The sequence below is a fragment of the Ictalurus furcatus genome, chromosome 27, assembly GCF_023375685.1.
Source record: "Ictalurus furcatus strain D&B chromosome 27, Billie_1.0, whole genome shotgun sequence".
NCBI classification, from domain to species: Eukaryota; Metazoa; Chordata; class Actinopteri; order Siluriformes; family Ictaluridae; genus Ictalurus; species Ictalurus furcatus.
This window is the reverse complement of record NC_071281.1, coordinates 12,988,941-13,014,112: the sequence shown is the minus strand read 5'-3', so window position 1 is coordinate 13,014,112 and position 25,172 is coordinate 12,988,941. Positions and strand designations below refer to the sequence as shown.

At 39.5% G+C, this 25,172-nt stretch overlaps 2 protein-coding genes across 6 annotated transcripts in view; both read left to right on the top strand.

Moving 5' to 3' along the window:
* The window catches only part of ano9b (anoctamin 9b), a 34,733-nt gene extending 9,561 nt beyond the window's left edge, over window positions 1-25,172 (top strand). Inside the window, exons 1-24 of one of the 2 annotated variants that reach the window (XM_053616802.1) lie at window positions 9,367-9,925; window positions 13,012-13,080; window positions 13,356-13,496; window positions 13,580-13,719; window positions 13,839-13,888; window positions 14,494-14,552; window positions 14,663-14,749; window positions 14,893-15,026; window positions 15,182-15,275; window positions 15,372-15,432; window positions 15,521-15,603; window positions 15,756-15,860; window positions 16,802-16,966; window positions 18,261-18,297; window positions 19,217-19,328; window positions 19,499-19,556; window positions 19,693-19,790; window positions 19,871-20,067; window positions 20,510-20,662; window positions 20,783-20,930; window positions 21,131-21,250; window positions 22,487-22,580; window positions 23,091-23,203; window positions 23,299-25,172. In XM_053616802.1, coding sequence (XP_053472777.1) covers window positions 9,905-9,925; window positions 13,012-13,080; window positions 13,356-13,496; window positions 13,580-13,719; window positions 13,839-13,888; window positions 14,494-14,552; window positions 14,663-14,749; window positions 14,893-15,026; window positions 15,182-15,275; window positions 15,372-15,432; window positions 15,521-15,603; window positions 15,756-15,860; window positions 16,802-16,966; window positions 18,261-18,297; window positions 19,217-19,328; window positions 19,499-19,556; window positions 19,693-19,790; window positions 19,871-20,067; window positions 20,510-20,662; window positions 20,783-20,930; window positions 21,131-21,250; window positions 22,487-22,580; window positions 23,091-23,203; window positions 23,299-23,341 — 2,382 coding nt within the window. In that variant the 5' untranslated portion in view covers window positions 9,367-9,904 and the 3' untranslated portion in view covers window positions 23,342-25,172. Of the gene's footprint in view, window positions 1-9,366; window positions 9,926-13,011; window positions 13,081-13,355; window positions 13,497-13,579; window positions 13,720-13,838; window positions 13,889-14,493; window positions 14,553-14,662; window positions 14,750-14,892; window positions 15,027-15,181; window positions 15,276-15,371; window positions 15,433-15,520; window positions 15,604-15,755; window positions 15,861-16,801; window positions 16,967-18,260; window positions 18,298-19,216; window positions 19,329-19,498; window positions 19,557-19,692; window positions 19,791-19,870; window positions 20,068-20,509; window positions 20,663-20,782; window positions 20,931-21,130; window positions 21,251-22,486; window positions 22,581-23,090; window positions 23,204-23,298 lie in introns of those variants that run through there. The other variant, XM_053616801.1, reaches the window with a different exon arrangement.
* tssc4 (tumor suppressing subtransferable candidate 4) lies at window positions 5,040-8,603 on the top strand. 4 transcript variants are annotated; one of them, XM_053616807.1, is made up of 3 exons: window positions 5,040-5,319; window positions 5,598-5,677; window positions 7,256-8,603. In XM_053616807.1, exon 3 carries the CDS (start codon window positions 7,329-7,331, stop codon window positions 8,241-8,243), a length of 915 nt encoding a protein of 304 aa, XP_053472782.1. In that variant the 5' UTR covers window positions 5,040-5,319; window positions 5,598-5,677; window positions 7,256-7,328; the 3' UTR covers window positions 8,244-8,603. The 4 variants fall into 4 exon arrangements, with proteins under 4 accessions (XP_053472782.1, XP_053472781.1, XP_053472780.1 ...); XM_053616806.1 differs by having other exon boundaries at window positions 5,598-5,694; window positions 5,991-8,603; XM_053616805.1 differs by having other exon boundaries at window positions 5,041-5,319; window positions 5,598-5,694.

Here is a 25,172-nt window from a genome sequence, read left to right as displayed (position 1 = left end):
TTCAAATCTTACCTCCACCCTGCGTGTGCAGAGTTTGCATGTTCTCCCCGTGCTTCAGGAGTTGAAATGATTGGCATTTCCACATTGTCTGTAGTGTGTGAATGTGTGTGCGATTTTGCCCTGCGATGGGCTGGCCCCCTCCCTGCCCAGGGTGTCCCCCACCTCATGTCCAGAGTTCCCTGGGATAAGCTCCAGGCTCCCTTTGCGACCCTGTGTATGATAAGCAGTATGGAAAATAAATGGATGACAGTACCAGTTCACTGTAAATTTATGAAAAGCCTCCTGGGTGAAGTTCCTTCATGAAGCTGGTGGAGGAAATGCCAAAGTGTCCAAAGCTTCATCAAAAATAATCTTAACAAATAAATAATCATTATAATTTGTGAGATTTGCTTAACACTTTCAGTTTGATTTTGATGGAGAGTCAGTTTTGATTTAAATAAGCACAAACAATAAAGTAGTAAGTATACTATCCTTAGGACAAAATGAAGTAGACAAATAAATGTAATTTACTGCAACATGTAACTTATATCACAAGTGACAAAAATATTCACATAGTGTAGTTATGATATTAATTGTGAAAATATAGTAACCCAAAATAATATCAATTCAAAAGTTAGCAGTTCCTTTTCTGAATGCGATATAACTAATATCACGAATAACTTGCATGACCGCCTATTTCAAATCCTATGAACAGCTTTTGGATCCATTCAGTTGTAATGAGCTATGATTAGAGTTATGGTTCAAAGTAGACAAATTGCTCAACAAACTAATATTAAAAACTTGTGCATCATCCTGGAGTGACCTATTCGACAGCGGGTGTAGACGATTTGGTCACGGCGATTTGAAAACAGAGAAACGTTTCTTTTGCCAAAAAAAAGGGCTGATTTCATGGAATTTGTTCATGGTGAATTGGTCCCACTCAGTCCTATTACTGGGTGTGAGGTGGGAATGCATCCTGGATGGGCACCAAACACACACACATTCACATACTCATTCACATCTATGGGCAATTTATCTTAGGCAGTCCACCTACTATGATGTTTTGGGAAGTGGGAGGAAACCAGAGAACCTGGAGGAAACCTACGTGTGGAGAGAACATTGGAGAACATGCAAAACTCCTCACAAAATCAACCCAGCTACAAAAAAAAAAAAAAAATCAGGATTATCCTGATCCCAGTAGAAGGGTGAATTCAGGGAGGGTTTCAGGAACAAAATGTAATAAAACTATAAAACTGGTCAAATAAGACAACATTTGTATCATGTAGTATATATATTTATTTTGTATTTTACACTTGATTTGTTTAACCGTTACAGTGATAAAGTAGATAAAGTATACATTAGGCTACCAATTAAGCAATTCAGTACAGTAAAGTAAAAAAAAAGAAAAAAGATTGTCCCAATAAATAATCCCCCAAAAAACTGTCATTATCAAACTGTCACGAATCGTGACGGTGCAGAGATAGGATGGATGCAAGTGCAGGATGAACAGTTGTTTATTAGAAAGAGAGACAGGCAGACAAATCCAAAACGTGATCCAAAACGTAATCCACAAACATGCAAGAGGTCAGGCAATTGGCAAACAGGCATACACCGGGCAAGGCAGGAATCTAGGTCGATAAACAAAACAAGAAACGAACTATGTCGAGGGACTGGAAGCGGATAATCCAGCGTGAACTAACTCTAAACATGGACCGTAACTATGACTATGATACGAGCTAAACCAACTCCAAACATTTAATCTTCCGCGTTGTGTGCTGGGAGGCGCGCGGTATATATGCGGACATAATCAGCGTCTAAACTGCTAGCAGCTGAGAGCAATACAGACCCACGTGAAATCCCAGCCAATGACAGAACAGGGAAGAGCCATGACAGAAACATAAACAAAACACGTGTCCAGATGTCACTACGGTCAACAACGGGAAAGCAGGTGTTCGCGCATTTGTGCTTAGAGCACGCTGCTTCAAGGGGGAATCGTGACAGAACCCCCCTCCAAAGGCACTCCTCCCGGAGTGCCATGAGTCATCCCATTTAATTGGCGGACCCAGCCCCCTGGACTGAATGTCCCAGGTAGAGCCAGGAAACTGCACGGTGTTCTTGGTGGCGCAGGGAAGTGGCGCGACGTCCTCGGCATAGCAGGGAAGCAGAGCGACATCCACAGCCGGGCAGGCGGGCTAGGCGAAGTCCTCGGCGGAGCATGAAGGCAGAGCGACGACCAAAGCAGGGCAGGCGGGCTGAGCGACGTCCTCGGCGGAGCATGAAGGCAGAGCGACGTCCACAGCCGGGCAGGCAGGCTGAGCGAAGTCCTCGGCGGAGCATGAAAGCGGAGCGACGACCCCAGCTGAACTGGAAGGCAGAGCGAAGTCCCTTGTAAGGCCAGGGAGAGAAGCGTGGGTCTCCTTGAAGCAGTAGGGGGGAACGACGTTTGCCATGGAGCCGGAAGGCTGAGCGACGACCTCAGCTGAACAGGGGGGCTGAGCGACGACCTCAGCTGAACAGGGGGGCTGAGCGACGACCTCAGCTGAACAGGGGGGCTGAGCGACGACCTCAGCTGAACAGGGGGGCTGAGGCTCTGAGGTCACCAGGTGAACCTTGGGCATGGGCGGAGCTTGGCTGGCCGTGTCAGCAGACTCGGGCGGAGCTTGGCTGGCTGTGTCAGCAGACTCGGGCACAGGCGCAGCTTGGCTGACCCTGTCAGCAGGCTGTGGCGCGGGCGGAGCTTGGCTGGCCCTGTCAGCAGGCTGTGGCGCGGGCGGAGCTTGGCTGTGCGTGTCAGCAGACTGGGGCGCGAGCAGAACTTGGCTGTGCGTGTCAGTAGTCTTGGGCATGGGCTGAACTTGGCTGGGCGTGTCAGCAGACTGGGGCGTGAGCAGAACTTGGCTGGGCATGTCAGTAGTCTTGGGCGTGGGCTGAACTTGGGCGACCGGGTCAGTAGACTTGGGCGTGAGCAGCATTTGGTCATTAGGCGGAGATATTAGCAGAGCTTGGTCAACTGGATCTGCAGGCTTGGACGTGAGCTCAGGGACGTGAGACTTGGCCTGGAGCTCAGGGACGTGAGGCTTGGCCTGGACCTCAGGGCCGTGAGGCTTGGCCTGGACCTCAGGGCCGTGAGGCTTGGCCTGGACCTCAGGGCCGTGAGGCTTGGCCTGGACCTCAGGGCCTGGAGGCTTGGCCTGGACCTCAGGGCCTGGAGGCTTGGCCTGGACCTCAGGGCCTGGAGGCTTGACTTGGGCTTCAGAGCCTGGAGGCTTGACTTGGGCTTCAGAGCCTGGAGGCTTGACTTGGGCTTCAGAGCCTGGAGGCTTGACTTGGGCTTCAGAGCCTGGAGGCTTGACTTGGGCTTCAGAGCCTGGAGGCTTGACTTGGATCTCAGAGACTGGAGGCTTGACTTGGGCTTGGATCTCAGGGACTGGAGGCTTGACTTGGACCTCAGGGACTGGAGGCTTGACTTGGACCTCAGGGACTGGAGGCTTGACTTGGATTTGGACCTTAGGGACTTGAGACTTAACTTGGATTTCAGAGTTGAGCTCTGCATGAAGTTGCCTGTAGTAGTGGGTAAACGGCAGGGCAGGTTCGCCTGCCAGACTTACCCCCCTGAGAAGTTGTCCTAGCTCGTCCTTCGCCTCCAGACTCCCGAATCACATCATGAATTCCCCCACAAACTGTTCTACACTGTCCAGGTTCCTACAGTGCTTATCCAGTTTGAGCTGCACCCATTGACGGGCCGGTCCAAAGAACCGGGACCACATGAATCGGAGCCATTGCTTCTCCTCTGGCTTAGGGTCTAACAGGCTGGCAAAATAGTATTGACAGTCTACCAGAAAATATTCAGGGGCACCGAAAAATCCATCAAATGGATCAGGAAGCTCCATAAATGTCCATTGTGGGAAGTGGACGGAGTCCATAGCGGGGACGGTTGGCGTCGACTTCCGGGTTCTGCATCTCCTCCGTTCTCCTGCTGCATCCATGTTTTGGCGGAAGATTCTGTCACGAATCGTGACGGTGCAGAGATAGGACGGATGCAAGTGCAGGATAAACAGTTGTTTATTAGAAAGAGAGACAGGCAGACAAATCCAAAACGTGATCCAAAACGTAATCCACAAACATGCAAGAGGTCAGGCGATTGGCAAACAGGCATACACGGGGCAAGGCAGGAATCTAGGTCGATAAACAAAACAAGAAACGAACTATGTCGAGGGACTGGAAGCGGATAATCCAGCGCGAACTAACTCTAACCATGGACCGCAACTATGACTATGATACACGCTAAACCAACTCCAAACATTTAATCTTCCGCGTTGTGTGCTGGGAGGCGCGCGGTATATATGCGGACATAATCAGCGTCTAAACTGCTAGCAGCTGAGAGCAATACAGACCCACGTGAAATCCCAGCCAATGACAGAACAGGGAGGAGACATGACAGAAACATAAACAAAACACACGTGTCCAGATGTCACTACGGTCAACAACGGGAAAGCAGGTGCTCGCGCATTCGCGCTTAGAGCACGCTGCTTCAAGGGGGAATCGTGACACAAACAAAAATAATATATTTCATTTGAACTGTCATTGGTCACTATATATTAATTACAATGACACAATCATCAGAGACGAACCAGTCAAAAATAGTTTCAAACAATTAAGTCCCTTATTGCTCTCCACAGATGAAGACCTCTGTAAGTTCTTCTTTTTAACTATTGAACATTTAGACTTTTTATGATTTAAAACATGTATTCAAAATATCCCCAATGTATTTGTGAATAATGTAGATTTGTTTGTTTGTATTTATTGAAAAAGGAAGGAGATGTTTGTATTGTTTATTGTGCTGTTTTCTGTCTCTTCAAATAAAAACATTTAAAGTGACACCATGCTGGCTAATCTGCCTGTTGTTCTTTTCATAGCTAGTAGCCTACATTGTGACATGTAATCCCATTTAGAGCACTAATAATCCGGATTTGGTCATTTAAAAAAAGTCTGGATCTGGATCAAGGCAATCCAATCCAATGTTGCTTTGAAAAAAACGACACAAAAATAAGATGGATTACCTAATCCTGGATAGCAAAACATTGGATTACAAAATGAGGATCAATTAATTTTTTTGAACAACTGGGCCCAGGAGTTAAAAATCAGTACGCATGCGCAAACATAAATCTTCCAAAACATTATTACTGGATCGTCAACACCGTGTGTACTGCTGTGTCTCCCCCTGTTGGACGAACTGAGAATTATACACTTAAAACGCAGAAGCAGATTTATTACTGCTCTGTACACTAGGGGGCGATATATACCTTGTTCTCTTCCTTACAAGAACAGCACGAAGAAGAGGTAAACTACGTTGTTTTAACGTGCATTTGGTTCTTTCGTTGTGCTAAATAAATTTGTTTGTAAACTAAATCCAGTGAAATACACACACCTTTGAAAAAAAAAAAGTCAGATTTTTTTGTTGTTGTACCTTTTGTTTTCCATGTAGCAAAGCATCGTTAGCTGGGCAGTTAGCTTTTTAAGGCGTTAGCTAGCTAACAGATTCGCTGAATGCACAGAACATGCTCAATAACAATCTGAACGCGTATCAGTCTCACGTGCATTTCACGTGCATTTCACAGAGGGACCTCCAGTTCAACGTACTGGCGATGATCCGTGTGAAGTTTAGCATCTGTGCTGAAATGAGAATCTCGCAGATCCTGTGAGTCTTCAATCCCAGTAAGGCGCACCAGTATGCACACTAACACAAGTGACAGTTTTGGGACAGGAAGTACTGTGCTTCTGTGCTTAGGTTTTAATGGAGCCCTGGTCCTGGAATACCCCATGTCCTGGACATTTTAGTGTTTTCCCTGCTCCAACTAATCAGCTCATTAACAGTCCTTCATGAGTTGAAGTGGGTGTTAGAGCTGAGAAAACATGAAAATGTGTAGGACAAGAGGCACTCCAGGACCAGAGTTGGGGTCTTGTGATGTATACCAACTGTACTCACACACTGTTTCTCTGAATTCATACAGAAGTGACTGTTGGAGACTATTAGTAAAGATAAGTGGCCCTGATTTATCATATAATGTCTGGTCTTGGTATGATTAGATAAACAGTAATTACAGACACTGAAGAAGATGGTTACAGTAATGTAACCAGTGCGAATAAATAAATAATTCCTGTTGTAAAATCTGTATTTTCTATATGTCTGTATTATAAATTTCTATTCACGCTAAGCCTGGTCAAAAGGTGGATGTTTTATTTTCTCTCACATTGTATTTCTGAGATAAAAACATGGATGACCCAAAACTTTTTGTGTCTTAATAGCGATAAGACTGAGGTTTCACTTTTTGGCTCTCCTCATCTGCTTCGTAAGGCTGCTTCACTAATGTTAAACGTAGACGGCTCTGTTTTTGGCGTTTCAAACTAAATACAAAAAATTTAGGAGTTATATTTGATTCGAGTTTGTCTTTTGACCCACACGTGCAATATACTGTCAAGAATTCCTTTTTTCCATCTCAGAAATATTGCTAGACTTCACCTTATGCGATCTTTTCCTGTGACTGAAAGGCTTATCAACACTTTAGTTTTTTCTCGTATTAATTACTGCATTGCACTTCTTGTTCCTAAAACCACACTAAGTAAATTGCAATGTGTGCAAAATTTGGCTGCTAGGATACTGACTGGTGTCAGGAGAAATGAACACCTCACTCCAGTACTGAAGTCCTTGCACTGGCTTCCAGTCAGGTTTCACGTTGATTTTAAAATCCTTATGCTCACATATAAGGCATTGCATGGTCTGGCCCCTCAGTATCTGTCTGCGCTTTTAATTTTATATACTCCCAAGTGTCATTTGTGCTCCACTCAATCTGGTTTACTGGGGACAGGGCTTTCTCGTCCTATGCTCCTAGACTCTGGAATGCACTCCCTGCTCATATTAGAGATGCACAGAATTTAAGCATTTTTAAATTTAACCTAAAAACTCTTAAAAAATCTTAGAACTTTATTTTTTAAATCAAGGTTAGCTTTCTCTTGATGGGTTTAACCATTTTGTATTCAAGTCTGTTTTTTTTTTGTACATTTTGTGTTTTTATCTGTTTTTTTTTTTTCTTCATATTTTCTTATTGTGTAAAGTGCCTTGAGAAGCTGCTTTTAAAGCACTTTATAAAAAAGTTTATTATTAATCTATGATCATGAATTTCAAAACAGTTACTAATCATGACAGGCTAAAAAAATTTGTCGTATGTCCCAGTTAACTGGTGTCATCTACTATTTGATATCTTTATCATTTTCATAGGAGCTTCATTTGCTAGTTCTGAGAGTTCCGGCTTTCGACACTGCCCCTTGTTGACCTTTAATATATCTGCACTATGAGTGACCCAAAGGGCAGAGATGACACGCCCAACAGTCTGTCCAATCGAGATGCCATTGACCTGCCTGATGATGCTTCTTTGAGTGACTCAGATCCTGATGAGTCCTCACATCCCCTGAGCAGAAAGGTTGAGGAATTGTCTTCTTCGTCTGATGAGGAAAACGTTCAGCAGGGCAGCGATGCTCCTCAAGGAACTCCCATGTTCAAGTTGACTGGTGGGAGTTTTGGCTTCTCATACCGCAGCAGAAGCATCTTTGATCAGCTGGATAGTGCCGTGAAGCTTACTTCAAGTCAGCTGGCTGAAGACAACATCATCGATGGTACATTTGCCCGACCTGCTCCACCATCACCTCCTTTGAAACGTAAAGAACCAGAGGGAACCAAGAAATCTTCATCAACCAAGATGGTACCAGACTACCTGCTTAACCCTGAGCGGTGGACCCGCTATGATCTGGATGATGTTCCTGAGACAAGTGACAGAAAAAACAGCCAAGTGGCCCATGAGTTCATACAGGGACTCCATAACCGTAGGAGAGCCCAAGAAGCTGCTGCAAGTTCTTTTAGCCCAGCTTTCAACCAGGGCCACAGCAGCAGCTCAGGGCACAAGATTATCTTCTCCAAGCCCAGTCAATCCTCCAAAGATGAAGGCCAGAATCCACACAAGGTGGACCGAGCAAAGACAAAAGAGGTTGGTTTAGTTCATTTGGATGACAAACAGGAAGAACAAGAAGAAGAAGAAGGGGGAAAGATGGCCCCTATTCACCATAACCTTTCACTGGATGGGAAGGAAAAGAAAAGAAAGTGGATGGATGAAGGTGACAATGACGAAAGAAAAGGGAGTAATGTTACTTTCAGTAGTGGGAGGAAATTGAACCGCAAGAACTTCCGCAGGGCAAGTGAGGAAGAGGACTAAAAGCTTTTGATTGCATGTCTAAGCCCAAACCCTTATCCCCTCTGAGAATATATTCAGTTCTTACCCTGTGAGAGCTGTATAATCAGCTCTTACCCTTACTGTCTGTGATTGATCAAGCACTTATAATTTTGTTAATTTTTAATGTGTTGGTTGTAAAAGCAACAATCAGCACCAGAGATGATATAATATTACTACTACTTTTTTTTTTTTAAGTAATAAATATAACAATGTATACTCTCTGTTCCATTGTTTGTAACTTTGTTGGGTGTAAAACAGTATTGTAATGTAAAGAATTGATTACAAAAAAAAACTTTGATCATCTATATACAGTTTGAATGAGTAAAAGTAGTTTTCATGTTTTGTAGTTGTTTCTGAAATCATATTAAACAGTTTTCTCTTGACGTTTGGATAGTAAAAAAGCTGATATCAGGTTTGCATGGTTGTTTGGCCAAGTCCTGTTTTGTCCTGCATAAAGCAGAGTTGCAGTTTAACCCTTCTTTTAAAAATTGCCTATACACTTTTTTTTTTGCACAGATGTAATTATGACCTTACACTGTTATAGTAATGGTTTGCATAAAGATCAGATTAGACCCAAATGTGGCCCTTATGAACCTATAGCCTAGCATAGATTCGTTGCTCTAACACATCTGATAAAATTCACACCGTGCTGGACTCTGTCTCCTCTGCACTAGATACATTATCTGCCCTCTACACTCATTTGCCATTTTATTAGTTGCATCTACCCTATCTGGACTTTATACATGTACAATTACTAACGTCCATGTCTGTTCCTATACACAGTTTGTCAGCCCCGATTTACTTGGGTAGGGACATAAAGCACACCAAGGACTAGAGTGCTAGATGATTCTCAGCACAGCAGCCACACTAATGCTGCTGTGCTTGATACACTCATATCACTGCAACACCAATCATGCTATCATATCGGTGTCACTGGTCAATGAGGAAGGCAACATAATTTACATTAAACATTTTCACAACCTATATAGTGGGCTTACTTAATAACATGTCTAGTAAGTGTTAATCATTAACACATTAATCAGTTTAGTGCTTCTTGCGAAGAATTGACAGTAATTATTTAAGAATGTCATCATCATAATCTTTAGTAACTGCTTTATCCTGGTCAGGATCCTGGTGGATCTGGAGCCTATCCCAGAAACACTGGGTGTGAGGTGGAAACATACTGGACAGGATATCAGTATATCACAGGGCAACACACACACACATCTAGGGACAATATAGAGTAAACAATCCACCTACTGGGACTTGAAAGGAAATCAGAGAACAGCAAGTATTGTAAACAGTACCACCAGCAGTAACAAAGTCGAAGAAAATAGGGGAAAATATCATGCCAGTTTCAGTCTCTCATTGTTCTTCTGTTTTATTCGCACACTCCTCCCTCGCGTGTAGTACTATGACGTCACTGACTCGTACCTGTGCAGCAGGTACAGTCGACTCAGGGCGCGCGCAACTTTTGCGTGCAGGATTCCGCAAGTAACGCGGAAGTGTAAAAGAGCCATAAACCTGTTTATGTCCTAACGCCCTTCATGGACTTCTGTTTTTGTTACTCGTGGAGCGGTACACGGCAGATGTTGAACTGAAGCGCACATTTCAGTTAAATCTCCGTAAATGTCTACTTCACCATGTCCTTCGCAGAAGTCAAGGTAAGACAGGGCGAGAAAAAGAAGACTGGTTTGTTTGATTCATCTTGGGTAGATGCGGTAATGTTATGGCGTTTGTCTAAATAAAGTGTGAAAGTTCCATGTCTAGCTCTCTAGTTATTAGAACTGCATCACATGACTTTTTTTCCGCAGTTGTTGCTGCAGGACTTAGGTACTGTACTTCAGATTTAATGGCTTGTTAGCAAACATTGTAGGTGATTCAAATGAGTTTTCTTTGACAGTGAATAAAGATATCCCACCCCGATGACACATCCATTTCATAATAATTTGATTTACATTATTCTAACATAATTTAGATTTTTCCCTAAATTGTCTACTGGACTTTAGGCATCCATAGCCACACTCTTGGAGGAGGGAAAAAAAAAACTTGCCTAGGTGTTTTTGTTTGTTTGTTTGTTTTGACAGCAAAACACTGTGGTAGGGATTTTCATAGAACATTTGGCACTCTTCCCGGAGGGAATACTGTATCTATTACTGTTCATAGATAATTATACATGCACAGAACATAACCAGGTGATCTGATGTTGAAATGTACAGTGAAGTTGTTGTCCTACCCTTACAGAAAAAAAAATCACATCACATATGGCTAATATGTGATTAAAGATGAAAGATGAAAGAGATGGCTGTGCAGTTCAGTGTTATGCATTTGAAAATAAATTAATAATTGGAGAAATCATAATTTGGAAAAAATAAAAACACATGCACTGCATGGGAAAAGTCCACATATGAAAGATGTGAAGTGTCTAAAAACATAAAGTGTAAAAACTATGTATATAATAGTGTGTATGACTTTTCTGTATGGTTAACAACCCACCTTCTGTGAAATGTGTTATTAAGAAGCATGTGGTTTCTAATTCCTTATTAATGACTAGATGACATTTTTATGTAAGGCTAAGTGTTGTCATGCTCTTACTGAGAAACAGAATTGAAAGCGGACAGACTTGCATTGTAATAGCAAACTGGAACAGCTGGTGATATTATGCTGAACTGCTTTGAGCTTCATATGGGTATCAGTGGCAGAGCCAGGATTTTTTTGTAGTCAGGGGCCAGCAGTCACTCTGGGGTGGAACTGAAAATGTCATTATACAAACAAAAATATGTTAAATCTTAAAAAACTAGGCTATTTTAGGCACCCACAGCACAATCATCAATAATTAATTGTACTTCATACAGTTAGCAATAATGAATTGTTTGTAAATAAAGAGATAGTTCACACAAAAAAATGAAAGTTGTGTCATCCTTCATGTGCTGCAGAAACTCTCGTGACAGAGTGTACTCTTCTATTAAGCAGCATGAAGATGAATCCTGCAAGAGTTTTGCAAACCGGTTACAGCCATTGCTATGATTGAAAATGCACAACCCAAATCGGAGAAAAGTTGTGTTGTGGCAGTAAAGAGATGGATCTATCACTAAGAAACATGAATTATTCTTAAGAAAAAAACGACTGAAAATACAATTGCAAATGGGGTGGCCAGGCTTCAGTCCATGGTGGCCATGGCCACCCCTAGCCACCCACTACTTCCACGCCTGATGGGTGTTAGTTGAATAGGTACAACACTAGAGCCAGACAGTCTTTTGAAAACCTGCCTTTATATGTTGTTTGGACATTTTCAATGTGAAAATGTCCATTTAATGTGCATTTAGTTGTCATAACGGTGAAATTGACAGTTGTCTGAAGTATCAAGGTGTATAGAGAGAAGACCGGATGACCAGTAATTCAGCACTGGTTATGCCGGCTGTGTTTGCTTTGTTGCATTATTTCTCTCACTTTTCTCAATCAAACACACACACTCATGCCTCAGAGACATGCCTGGACCTGTAATTGCGTTAGACCTGTAGGAGTAGACTTTGCGTTTCGACTTGTGTTTACTACTGTTCGGAGGTGTGTAGTAACACGCTACATTTACATCTTTACATTTACTTGAGTAACTTTTGGGGGGAAAAATGTACTTTTAAGAGTAGGTTTAACTGGCCATACATATACTCTTACTCAAGTTCATTTTTAATCACAGAAATGTACTTGTACATCGCAACATTTGGAGGCGTTCCTCTGTTACTGTTAAATGTTAATGAATATATGTAGTTTTAATAATTTGTTTATATAATATAGAAAGGTTACGAGCCTCACGATATGCTGCAGTGGTCTGAATGCAAACGCAACAACCGCTCACTTTTTTAGCGGAAGATAATGGCCGAAGAGGAGCTGATGATGGAGGCACGCACACGTACTCTCTCTCTCTACACACTTTCCCTTCTGTTCTGTTCCATAGTCTGTTCTCTTGTTCTCTGTTGTCTTGTTTAAAATGTTGTTAACATGTTAAGACAGTCAACCGTTGGGAAAATGTTTGTTTTTTTGGTGTGTGTGTGTGTGAGAGAGAGAGATTTTGTGTTGAAAAAAGATAGGTTGTGTGTTATTGTACCCTTCATAGAACTGGGATATGCTGCTTTCATTGGCTCATGGCAAATCAGAGGATACCAATATTGCCAGGATCAGACAAACCGTTTGTCCGCCATTTTGAAATTTGTCATATATTGTAATATATTTTAAAATATTTGACATATCGGCACAATATTACGTAGGGATCATTCATAGCATGTCCTCTAGGTACCTGAAAAATTTGAACACAGTGCCACCTAGTGTTCTAGAGATATATGTTTTTTTTTGTAAAAACATAACTTTCAAAAACCTTTGTATTTTTTTGGGTGGCATTTCATGTGTGGCGCACTGTGATAAACGACAAGCGTTACTTCTAAAGGTCCTGGGTTTGATTCCCCTGTGGTGCAAGTTCTTAAAAGTTTGTGTAATGTTTTGTCTTTCAGTTCCTTTCTTTTGTGGCTCAGCATTGCAGTAACCTTTCAACCTCTTGGCATGCAAATAAATACCTCTGTACTGTTCAATTTCCCATTCAATCTTCTTCTCAGCTGTGCTTCTGAACCAATCTTTATTCATTGATGTCTACTCACCCTTTGTGTTCTTCAGGCTCCGCATTGCACTTGCTGCGCCTTTGGTGCTTGGCCCCTTTAAACGCTGCTTCAGCTTTAATTATTTTTCTGTTGTTATGCTGTAGGATGACATAGAGCTGGATGTGATGAGTAGGGAAAACATTGAAAATGGCAGCGAGGCCTTAATACCAATGGTAAGACAACTCAAACTACTCTCTTTGTGTATGAAATTGCATTCTCATGCTTCCCATATTAAAGCTGCTTAATTATTGGGATCTCACAAGACTCATGGTTAGGCATTGTGTCACATAGAATACATTATGCTGTCACCACTTCCTCTCAGCACCCAAAAACCACAGATAAACAAAAATTTAAATGACCATCAATAAACTATGAATGTCAGTTAGTCATGTGAATGAGCTTTTGTTGTCTCACCTGCATTGTTTTCCATGTTGTTGTTGTTTTACAGCTAAGCTTGCCTAATGCTGCTGTGCGATCATTTGACTGCATACTTGTAGCACATTTAGTTGAAGATGAAGATAATGAGAGATTAAGGAAAAAGCAGGAGGCCTACATCAACGAGCTCAAATCGAAAAATTTGAATGTGACCGTGAGTTCTCAGTTACAGCCTAATAGAGGCCAATAATTTTTTATGCACAACTTTATGCACTTGTCCTAACTCTGCATTAACAGAAAGTCCACCATGATAACAAGATATTCTATGGTGTCCGTGCCCCTGAGGAAATCTTCAACAAATATAAGTACCTGCTGAAGGTGTCTGATTCTTGTAACTGGAGTGCTGAATATGGAGGTTATGTCCAAAACACCACAAGGTGAGTAAGAAAACTTGTTGATGTCATTTGTTGTATTCCAGTAGTTTACTGCAAAGTTTTTATGTTGATTAATTTTATATACACAAGCTCATGCTAAATACTGATCCCACTTTGTCCAGGATCAGGATTGTCCATTTTATCCTTCACCAAACATTTATTGGGACAGGAGGTGGGTGAACTGCTTGTCATTTCCTTTTTTTTTTTTTTTTTAATAAATTGTGCATAGTTTCCATTCTGCATAATTTCCATGCACAAAATGCTATAATACATTTGCATTTATTCCTTACTGGAATCCAAATAGGCACACTCAGAAAAAGAAGGTTCAATAAAGGTTCTTCAGTGGTCCATTGGATAATTAAAGGCCATGCTAACGTTTCAGTATTGTTCCAATTTTAGTATATTTAATATGTTTCTGGAGATTTTATACATTGTTTCAAGAATGGCTCAAAAAAAGTTTCAGATGTATTTTAGCATTTCTTTCAGAAATATTATTTAAGCCATTAGATATCTGTTTCTATCCTAATGGATAAATTTCACTTCACAATTGGTTGGCCACGTTTAAACGTGTCGGGAATTCTCCTTTGACAATATTGGCCTCAAAATGAAGAAATAAATTACTAAGAACATTATCACAAATCTAACTACACAGAATCTAATGTTGCATACTAATGCTGCACTCTGATTACATAAGCAGCCAGTTTATGCAGTACACAGAGAATGTTCGTAGGCCTCCATGTTAATCAGTTGTATTGTAATCCTTCTAAACACACCCAGAGGTCCTGAGGGATCTTATGAAGCAAAACGTGTTCGAGACCTTGTTCTGCCTCCATGAGGTAAAACCTTATTTGTTTGCTTTTTTTGGTTTTTCAGTGGCTCGGTTATTTGCTCTGATTGATTAAGCTCTAAAATATGAAACATATTATTGATGTGTTTACATTTGTAGAGGACACAGCAGGAGTACCTGAAGAGAAAGTGGGCCAGCTGGGGGGCCTTAAAACATCTACTCGGCCAACCTGTTGATGATATCAGGAAAGGCCTGCTCTGTTGTTCTTTCGAGAAACCTGTCTCTAACTCTACTTTCTATTCAGTATTTGTTTTTTTGTGACATTAGTTGTGCTTATTCCTCTGTTAACATTAGTTGCCTTACTGGCAACTTTAATGTGTTCTTGCAGGGACTATTTTGGTGAGAAGGTAGCATTGTATTTTCTATGGCTTGGCTGGTACACACGCTTGCTGATCCCTGCTGCCATTATTGGAGTGATTGTGTTCCTTTATGCCCTGGCTTTCTTTGATTCAAACCCCCTCATGTGAGTGTGTGGTGTGTATGAATATGTAGATTATATGCTATAGTAAATGAACAAATTAGATCTTCTAAAGTCACTGAAGGGATAAGTATGTCTTTTTGTCTCTAATTATGTCTCTTATTTGGTTCATGTTTTGACATAATTTCTGTGTTTTCTAGAAAGGAGGTCTGTGAGTCAAATGTCACTATGTGCCCAATATGTGACATAAGGTGCCAAGTGTGGAAACTTTCTGACACCTGTTTTTATGCTAAGGTATTCCAATAAGACCTTAACAACACTGGTTTTCCTTGATTAGTTTGTTAAAAGAAAACACTAAAAGTCTGTATGTCTTCTGTTCTTATTTTTTAGTTGAGCCATCTATTTGACAATGAAGGAACTGTGGCCTTTGCAATGTTTATGGCTGTTTGGGGTATGTATTGTTCTCCTGCTGTTGCTAAAACAAAAATATCCAGACCATATATATGCCTGATGATTTATTTTAATATGATATGACTTAGCCACTTTGTTTCTGGAGCTGTGGAAGAGGCATCGATCGCTACACGTCTCCAGGTGGAGAGTCTTTGACTGGTGTGAAGATGAGGTGGAGTATTATTTAATTTGATAAATAATGTCTGCCAGTACCAGGCCTTGTTTTTTGAGTAATTTGTTCCTTGTAGCCGAATGTATCATCAATTAAGTGATTTGCCAAAAGCTGTTCTCTTGGATTTGATTAAAGCGTTGTTGGGCCCACAGGAGGAACTGATCCTGGACATTGTAAATGACCCGCATTGTAAACCCAAGGAGTATAAACACTCATACCTACAGAGCTTTCTAGTTCTTCTGCTGTTCACACTGGTGGTAAGACATTCAATTTAGTCCCTTTGCTGATTTTGTTCATGTGGATGTGTGTTACTCATTAACAAGCCCCACTTCAAATGTTGCCCTAAACCCTACGGTCATTTTTCACGTCTGTAAACCTGAAAAATGTGAACACGTGGTGCTCTTGTCTTTGAGCCCTTAAGGTGCATGAGAGTTAGAACGGCACCATTACAAACTTGATGTGTCACTACCCAATTAAATACTTGTGTGATTGTGGGTGAAGTGTTGATCATTTTTCATTCAAAGATGAATAATATTCAGTGTCATTTTGGCAGACCCTTGACAGAAATCACACAAGATCATACCAACTATTGATGTGACAGACATGTGTTGTGAAGATCAGACTATGATAGATCCCTGTTCTTTAAATAAAACAGGGCACTCACTCACACCTGATTGTCATCCCATTGATTGAAAACACCTGACTCTAATTTCACCCTCAAATTCACTGCTAATCTTAAAGGTTCACATACTTTTGCTACTCAAAGATATGTAATATTGGATTATTTTCCTCAATAAATAAATGACCAAGTATAATATTTTTGTCTCATTTGTTTAATTGGGTTCTCTTTATCTCCTTTCAGGACTTTTGTGAAAATCTGATGATGTTTTAGGTCGTATTTATGCATAAATATAGAAAATTCTAAAGGGCTCGCAAACTTTCAAGCACCCCTGTAGCAAAAATCAGTAGCTTACAATCAGCTAATAAAGTTTGTTTGTTCCACATGAGTTGCAACCCTAAGTAAATTAAACCACACGTATGTTCTCTGAATGGAACAAGTATATCACAGGGCATTTTAGCATAAGACACCACTGTTGCCAACCCGTCTATTAAGAGCTCATAGAGGACATTGTTAAGCACTTTTTTGGAATGCAAACTGATCATCAGCCCTATGTTGTGTCTTTTTCACTGTGTGTAGCTGGTGGTGATCATAGGTCTAACGCATGCTCTGGTGATCTGCCGTGTGGTGTCTGCCATGCTCCTATCTGAGACCCAGTGGAAGTTTCTGAGCGATAATGCCAACATGATTGCAGTGACTCTGGGAGCAGTGCTGCATTACATCACTATACAGATTATGACTCGGGTAAGAACCACCATCTCGCAGCACTTTTACAAAGTCTCAGACTAAGGTTCTGTTTAGAGCTGGTATTAACATCCATGGACAGTGTCAAGTTCAGGTGTGAATGAGGTTAAATAGGTGGCCAGGGATGTATATTTCCACATTTCGAGTGTGAACAATAAACAGTCCAATTACACCCCAAACCACCAGACTAAATATTGTCCTCAAGCAAAAGTATGATTACTTTCAAAATGTTTTTAAGCAAACTTAAAAGCTGTCATCCAAATAACAAATTAGGTAAGAGTAGGGCGTTTTAATGAAATTTTTACTATTGTCTGTCTTTATCTGGTTTTATTCTGTTTTCTATATTACTTTTCTTACTCTGTTCAGCACTTTGGTCAGCTTTGCTGTGTTAAATGTGCTATATAATAATATTTACTTACTTACCTACTTACTAAGTATCTAAGTACTTAGCATGTTACCCTCTACAAACATTCATGGATTTTGCATAGCCAATCCACCTATTCAGCATGTATTTTGAAAGTGGTAGGAAACATGGACAGTACCATAAACTCAAGATCAAACAGAGGACCGTGTAGCTGTGATCATTTTACATAATCAAAATTCTTAGGAATTAAAAGTAGTTATTTTATGATTCATTCACAGAAAAAAAATGCAAACATAGATAAAATAAAATAGCTGAATGTAACAAAGTAGAATTAAAACTGGTCTTACCCAAAAGGCTAAATGTAGTTAGTATGTTACTACCTGCCTTTGCCAACAACACTGAAGGACCAGTTAGTTAGCGATATTTATGTCTCTTGTGATCTACTTGTGATCAGATCTTAATGCCTAGACTGAACAGGACTTAAGGAGTGTTAGATTTAGGATCAGCTAGGTCCTAGACCAATTGGTGTTATAAATAATGTAGTATTAATAAATTCAGGCAACATTTATCTAATTACGGCGCAGTCTACCATAGTAGTTTCACAACAATTACAGTAATGCCTGTGGACCATAGTGACTGTCATGTGACTCTAGTTTCATGACATCACCAGTGTAACTCACACACAGAGATTTAAATTCTGGGGTATTTCCCATCATTCAGTAGAACATATGAACTCTACAAATGGAATAAAAACAAGTATCTGTTGCCCTCCTGAACATATGTAAACATTGTTATGAATATCTGAAACATGCAATGTGTTGGTTCAGCTTATGTATTTTCTCATCAGATGCAGTCTCCACAGTCTTGCTTATTTTTAAAATCTCTAATTAAAGAACATTGAATGATGTCACAACTTTTGTTTCTTTGCAGGTGAACAGATTTGTGGCAGTAAAGCTGTGTGCATTAGGTAGGTATAGAAAGTCAAGCAATTAGTCATGTGTAACAATTTGATTCTTCCACCTATTATGTGTTCAGTGGTGAAAAACACTGTAAATGGAGCCAAATGACTCATAGACACTGGTTGAACAGGTTTCTTCAGTGAGGTGTACATCTAAACAGTGTGTATTGCTGAGTATTTCTTTACCTGTCCTCTCTGTACACTCATATAGTTTGGCAGTTTTATCAAGCACAATATTTTCTTTCCAATTATAAAATAATTCCAGTGCATTTTTTTCAACAAAACACTTGTTTCAAAACTGTTGGCACCCCACTATTAAATATTAAGCATGTCCTGGAAAGAAAAATAGGACTGTATTCCTGTATTATCTAACAAGCGTGTGTGAATAATAATATGCCTTTATACAGGAAATACAGCTCTTTTATATTCTAAGCTTTGTGCACATGGCCTTCCCTTTTTAATTCACTCACAGGTTTTTATTAGGGTTCTAATTTGATTTGGATGCATGTTTGCGCTCTTAATTCTTAATCTTCTGGCAGAGGATGGTGGTGTGGTCATGAATACAATTCCTGACAAATTATATATGGCCTTTAATTTCATATTCACCGTTTAATTTTATTTCATAGATATTACCTCACTCTTGGAGGTAAACCATCATCTGCTTTTGTGATTTTCCCCAAACTGTTTTTGGGTATATTTATAGATTGGTTGGTTTTTATATGGTCAAAAGTAACAATAAAGTCCTGGATAATGTAAGAAATTAAAAAGTAGAATATTTTCAAGGATATGCATTAGAGACAAAATGCTATTATTAAAAAAAAAAGTGTTCTTCTAAGAATAATGTCTGCTAGGGAAATAGTGAAGGGTGCCAATAATTTTAGGGTTGACTATATGTGGCTAATCCATCTGGCATTGTGTATCCCTGCAGAAAAGACTCGCTCATTTGCAGCCACAGAGAGGAGCTTTACTGTGAAAATGTTCACCTTCCAGTTCTTCACTCTCTTCTCCTCGCTAATATATGTGGCCTTTTTTCTGGGCAGGTAATGACTATCCTTGCAGGTTTGTTTTATATCTGATTTACAGATGGTTTTTTTTTTTTTTTTTGGATATGGATTACAGAACCTTAAAACTAATATAAAAATCTATAAACTATTTTCTGTCTTATTGACAGTCAACAGTATGTGTAAATGATCACTTATACTTTGCTCAGGATTAATGGCCACCCAGGCAACTATGTACGAATAGCTGGAAAATGGAGACTGGAGGAGGTAAGATTTATACATTTACAAATCCCATAATTTTACTTCAAAACTTACCATTTAGATTATAGTTGCCACCAACAAACATACAAGAATAATATAAATAGCTGTGTGTAGCTGATGTCATGCATCCATTGCATTTTAGTGCCACCCTAGTGGTTGCCTTACTGACCTCTTCATTCAAATGGCCATCATTCTCCTCCTCAAACAAACCATCAACAACATATTTGAGTTTACTGTGCCGTAAGTGATTTTAACTGTACTAGTAACTGCCCCACTTCTTAAACTTGATTATCTTATTAAGGTCTGTTGTTTTCCTCTAGGTGGTTTAAGCTTCATCTTAAACGTGTAACATTTAAGAAAGACCTGAAGAAGTGTGGTAGCTGCAGAATGTCATCATGTAAAGAAGACGGTCCTGGTATTGAGCTCTGTGACATCTGCAATCTCCAGGATTGGCTGAGAAACTACCATCTGAATACTGTCCATGACTTCAGTTTGTTTAATGAGTTCTTAGAAATGGGTAGGTGTGTTTGAACATAAACCAAAAACAAAACAACAACAAACAAAAAACTCAGAAAAGCATTCACCCTGTTGTCAGGAAATAAAGATCAAATCCCGATGATAGCAGAGCCATAAGGGAGCAAAATTGGCCATGCTGTCTGGGTGGGAGGGATGGCATACTCTCATGTTGAAAAGATGTGGGTGGCTGACTTCATATGTCTCAAAGGAAGTATGAAGCCTTCACCTTCCCTGATTGGTAACTGTCGAATGATAATGGAGAGCTGGGTGGGAATTGGCAGGTGACTAATTTAGGGAGAGAATGGGGGAAAGACGTGTCAATTCTGTCTATCATATTGCCTTTGTATCCTGAAAATGCCCTAGTTATTACTCTCTCCATTAGGTCATGTGCACTGTGTCTCATTTCAGTTGAACAATAATTTGGCATTCTCCCTTCTCTGTAGTTATCCAGTTCAGTTTCACAACCATCTTTGTAGCGGCATTTCCCCTGGCTCCGTTTCTTGCCCTCATCAACAACATAATTGAGATCAGACTGGATGCCATTAAAATGTTGCAAATGGAGCGCCGCCTAGTGCCAATGAAGACAAATGACATTGGTGAGATGTGCTTACTTTCACCTATGCATGTAATCATTGTAAAAGAATGCTCAGAATATCAAGGTTTGCAAATTTATTCCGACTTCCTTGTTACCTTGTTTGTTTTCCGTGTACACGCAGGCGTGTGGACTAGAGTTTTAGAGGTAATCGGGGTGGCAGCAGTCATTGCCAATGGACTGGTAATCGGCATTTCATCTGAATTTGTTCCTCGTCTGGTTTATCGCTATCGTTTTGGACCATGTTCCAATGGAACAGCGACAGACTTGCAGTCAGTATCAGTATCAGATCCGTCACCTTATATTTATGTCAGAATATGTGCAAAGTTTCACTAGATTTACAGCCTTGATGTGTAAAATAACAAATAATAAGAGACACTAAGCTGTGTTTAGGCTTGGTATTTAAGTGCTAGAAAAAACTCTACAAAAAGAGCTGCGAGCTATTTTTAAGTAAATTATTTGTGTTTTTCAGGTGTATGGTAGGCTACACGGACTACACACTCGCCACTGCACACATGTCTGATGCAAATGTGCGTAAAGACTTCACCCCTGACCAGATGATGCACGGTGGGGTAAATATCACTCAGTGCAGGTGAGGTTCTGGAAAACATTTACTTGTATTTGTTATGGCACAGACCAAAACATTCTTGAACCCAGCCAATCACTGTATATATGGGTTAATGCTGTAACAGGGGTGAAAAATTGAAGCCAATATGTCTCTGAGCCCCTCCCATGGCTGATTGCAGTAGAAATTTTAACTCCGCCCATTCCCATGTTAGTGACTGGAACGCAGGCCAAAATTACATTTATACAAATTATTTTTAAGAATGGTGTTCTGTCAGTTTGACAAGGACAGTTGACCCTGATATTTCCCCCATATTTTTCCTCATGATAATGCGTTTTATAAGTTATTTTATGATAAATAAAAGGATGTGGATTGCGAGGTGATTGACAGTTCTGGACAGGTGAGCCTCATGAACATGCACACACTTTTCATGTGCACACTACGAGAATGAAGCAGGGGAGTGTCCAGGATCAATATGGGCAGGTGAGAGGCAGATACACTGTCTGACTGACCTACTGATCTACTGAGTATGCTCTGGCTCCATCACCACTTTTGACCTACTGTGCAAACTCAGTCAAGATGTTTCAATTCAATTCAATTTTATTTGTATAGCGCATTTAACAATGGACATTGTACCAAAGCAGTTTTACAGAAACATATAAACACAGGATACAGATTTAAAGTGTGTGAATTTATCCCTATTGAGCAAGCCAATGGTAACTTTCAATTCTACCAAATTTAGGCTTCAAAACTGCACAGTGGGAATAAATGACATCTGAAGTGTTTTCCTCTTATATCACAGTAACTTGCCAAAGATTATATTTTCTTGTTTAATAAAGAACACCACATCATAGTTTTTTTTTGTGCATTTGTAGTTATGTTTAATGTTGTGGGGAGTTCACAGAACAAGTTAGTGCCTGCCTCTCTCTTGATGCTAATAAGATTATTATTATTATTATTATTATTAATAATAATAATAATAATCTGATAATAGATTATGCAATTTTATTTGTTAAATAAACAACACATTTAACCGACTATATTCACTGTCCCCGTGTGATTTGCATTGAAGTCAGCAGTATTGTCAGAGTTGCTGTTATAGAAATTTAATCAACACCTTCTGACAACAGCAATGTTGTATGATTTTTTTTTTTACATACAGCCTAAACTTTTTAGAATCTGTCAAATAAACTGAAGATGAGAAGTTGGTAAACTGATAAAACTAGTGAAAAGCTCCAGTAACATATTTTTGTCATTTTCCAGCTACAAAGCTTACCGCAATGAACATGACCATAGCTTCACCTCACACTACTGGCTCATACTCGCAGCCCGCTTTGCTTTTGTCATCTTGTTTGAGGTATGATAATTACCCAGCCCTGTCTATCACACTGTACATATTAGTATCTGTTTATTCCTTAATAATCTACTTTTTCTAAATGTGACCTAGAAATTTGATATACTTTTTGTTTGCCTTTTGGCTAGTCTTAAAGAAATAAATACACATAATTGCTAATAATAATGAGTTGGGATCATGCTAACTTAGATGGACTATGCTAGTTGATCCCTGCTAGCATTGATTGATGGACATCTTAGAATTTACTTTCAAATGAAAGAGCTCTTTCCTTAAATTTGATTATAATCTAGGGCTTGCTTTGCTTCTCTTGTTTAGAGAAATATATTACATACAGTCACTGTAATTTCTGAATGTTAATCAATATTAGGTTCATGCTAGTTGGGACGGACAGCATCATGCTAAGTGATCTCTGCTGGCTTTTCAAATACACATCAGAATTTATGCTCAAACAAAGGAACACTTTTCTGTAAATATTGTGATAGTTCACTGTGATCTTCCTCTTCTTCTCAATAGCATGTTTTAGTCGTGTGTAAGTTTACCCTTGCCTGGTTTGTGCCTGATAACCCCATGCGGGTGAAGAACAACAGACTACATGACAAACTGAGCAGGCTGAAACAGGAATTACAGTGAGTAATGTAGACAGAACTTTGGACAATTCTTTCTTGTTCTTCGTTTTGTCATATATCTGAGTTGCTTTTTATCCCTTTTTTATTGTCTTTAGGGAACTGAGCGCACAATACGACAACAAGACCACCGATGTTTAATTAACGAAGGTCTTTCTACTCATGGCTCTCTTGAAAAAGTTCTTACAAGGACTATGTTTACATTGAGAATGCCTTACTGCCTTATATGTAAATGATGGAGAGATAAGAGAAACGGATTTCAGCCATAATTTGCATTGTGACTGAAGGTTAGAACCACATTAGTGTTGTATATTAATTGCATCTCCAGTTTTGCTAGCCAAGACTCATAGATTTCATAATACTATTTGTTTTTGTTTTTTGTAATTAGGCATTTGAAAACTAAAATATTTGTTTTAGGGATAGACAGTGCAGGACAGTCATTTTGGCAAGCTTAATACACCTGGTTAACATTTTAAAAGTAACCTGCAGCAATAAATTTGTGAGGTTTTAGAGGAGGGCAGGAGAAGGTACTCTCGGGAAAGGTGGATATATAAAACTTTTTTAAATATTGAAGGTATATAAAGTATGGAATTACCTTTTAGGTGCACCTTTCAAGGTGAAGGATACATGCAAAGGTGCAAAAGGTGTACGTTTTCAGAGTGCAAACCCAGCAACTAGGCGTGTTAAATTTTTTATTTTTTTTTCCCTGAGCGTGTAACCCATAGCTTGCACAGTGATTGCATATGATTATATAGTGGATGATAATCACCCTTTCACAGTTCCATGCTATCCTAATTTGTATTGTTGTTATTGCTATTGTATTTGTTAACACTGACACAGGAGGAAAAATTATTCAACTTCATTTGTGCTATAAAAACCCGTTAAGATCGCTTAATATTGCAGATCATATTGTCCCCACGTGATGGCAGTGGTGGCAAGGTTGAACATGAAACATGAAAAATATAGATGCTTTTAGCAAACACTTTTATTTTAGGCCACCTTTTTTTTTTTTTTTTTTTAAACATACAGTGAGCAACAACAGTGCCAGACTGGATTTCATAACATTTTGCAGTTTACGAGTTGTGTGTGTATGGTTTTATATATTTATTATTTTTTACTTTTTTGTTGTTTTTTTTTTTTGTTTTTTTTTAAGTATATACCGGTGTTATTTTCCATACATGCAGTATGAAGGGATAAATTTTGGGTGATGTGAGTTAAATTAAATTGTGGTTGAGTAGTTGTAATGCTGCACAAACACGAACTGTGAATGTATTAAACCCCAAGCGTCATATGGAATTCATATGGAATTCCATTCAGGTCTGAAATGTTTTAGATTATAATATATTATGAGGAGACCACATGGAAATGTATAGTTTTCCTTCATATGTTTGATAGATGTATAAGAATGGAATGTATTTGTTTCATGTAATTTTTTCCCCCCAGTGATGTCAGTTAGTAGTGCATCTAAGATGATAGATAAGATGACAATAAGCTGTTAATCAAATATTATGTTTCATATTACATAAAAAAGGTCAAATTTCACTAATGTATATTATAATGACATGCTTTATCAGTACTCTTTTATCGCTATTATATGTTTGCTTGTTTCATAGTGATTGCACATTAAAGCCCGTGTACCTTCCGTTGAATTTACAGACTTTGACCTGAGGGGAAGGGATGTGTTTCATGTATAAGTAGTTGTACTTTTGTTTGAGCTAGGAAACATTCAGTGACCACTTACTCAGGTTAAAAACTACCATAAGGGCACTTTTTATGTATGTAATTAAGCTGTTGTCTGTCTGTTACTTTGCACAATTTGACCTCAACTCCATTTTTTACCAAACCCCAAACCGCTCCACTGTACACTGCACAATACATAATGCAGATGCAATAAAATATATTCATTGTGAAGCTTGCTTTACATCAGTGGGCTTTCATAATAAATTCAACAGCCCGTTCACTCTCGATTGTA

Coding starts and splice junctions, on each gene's coding strand:
- tssc4 (XM_053616807.1), top strand. CDS start 7,329: ATGAGTGACCCAAAGGGCAGAGATGACACGCCCAACAGTCTGTCCAAT.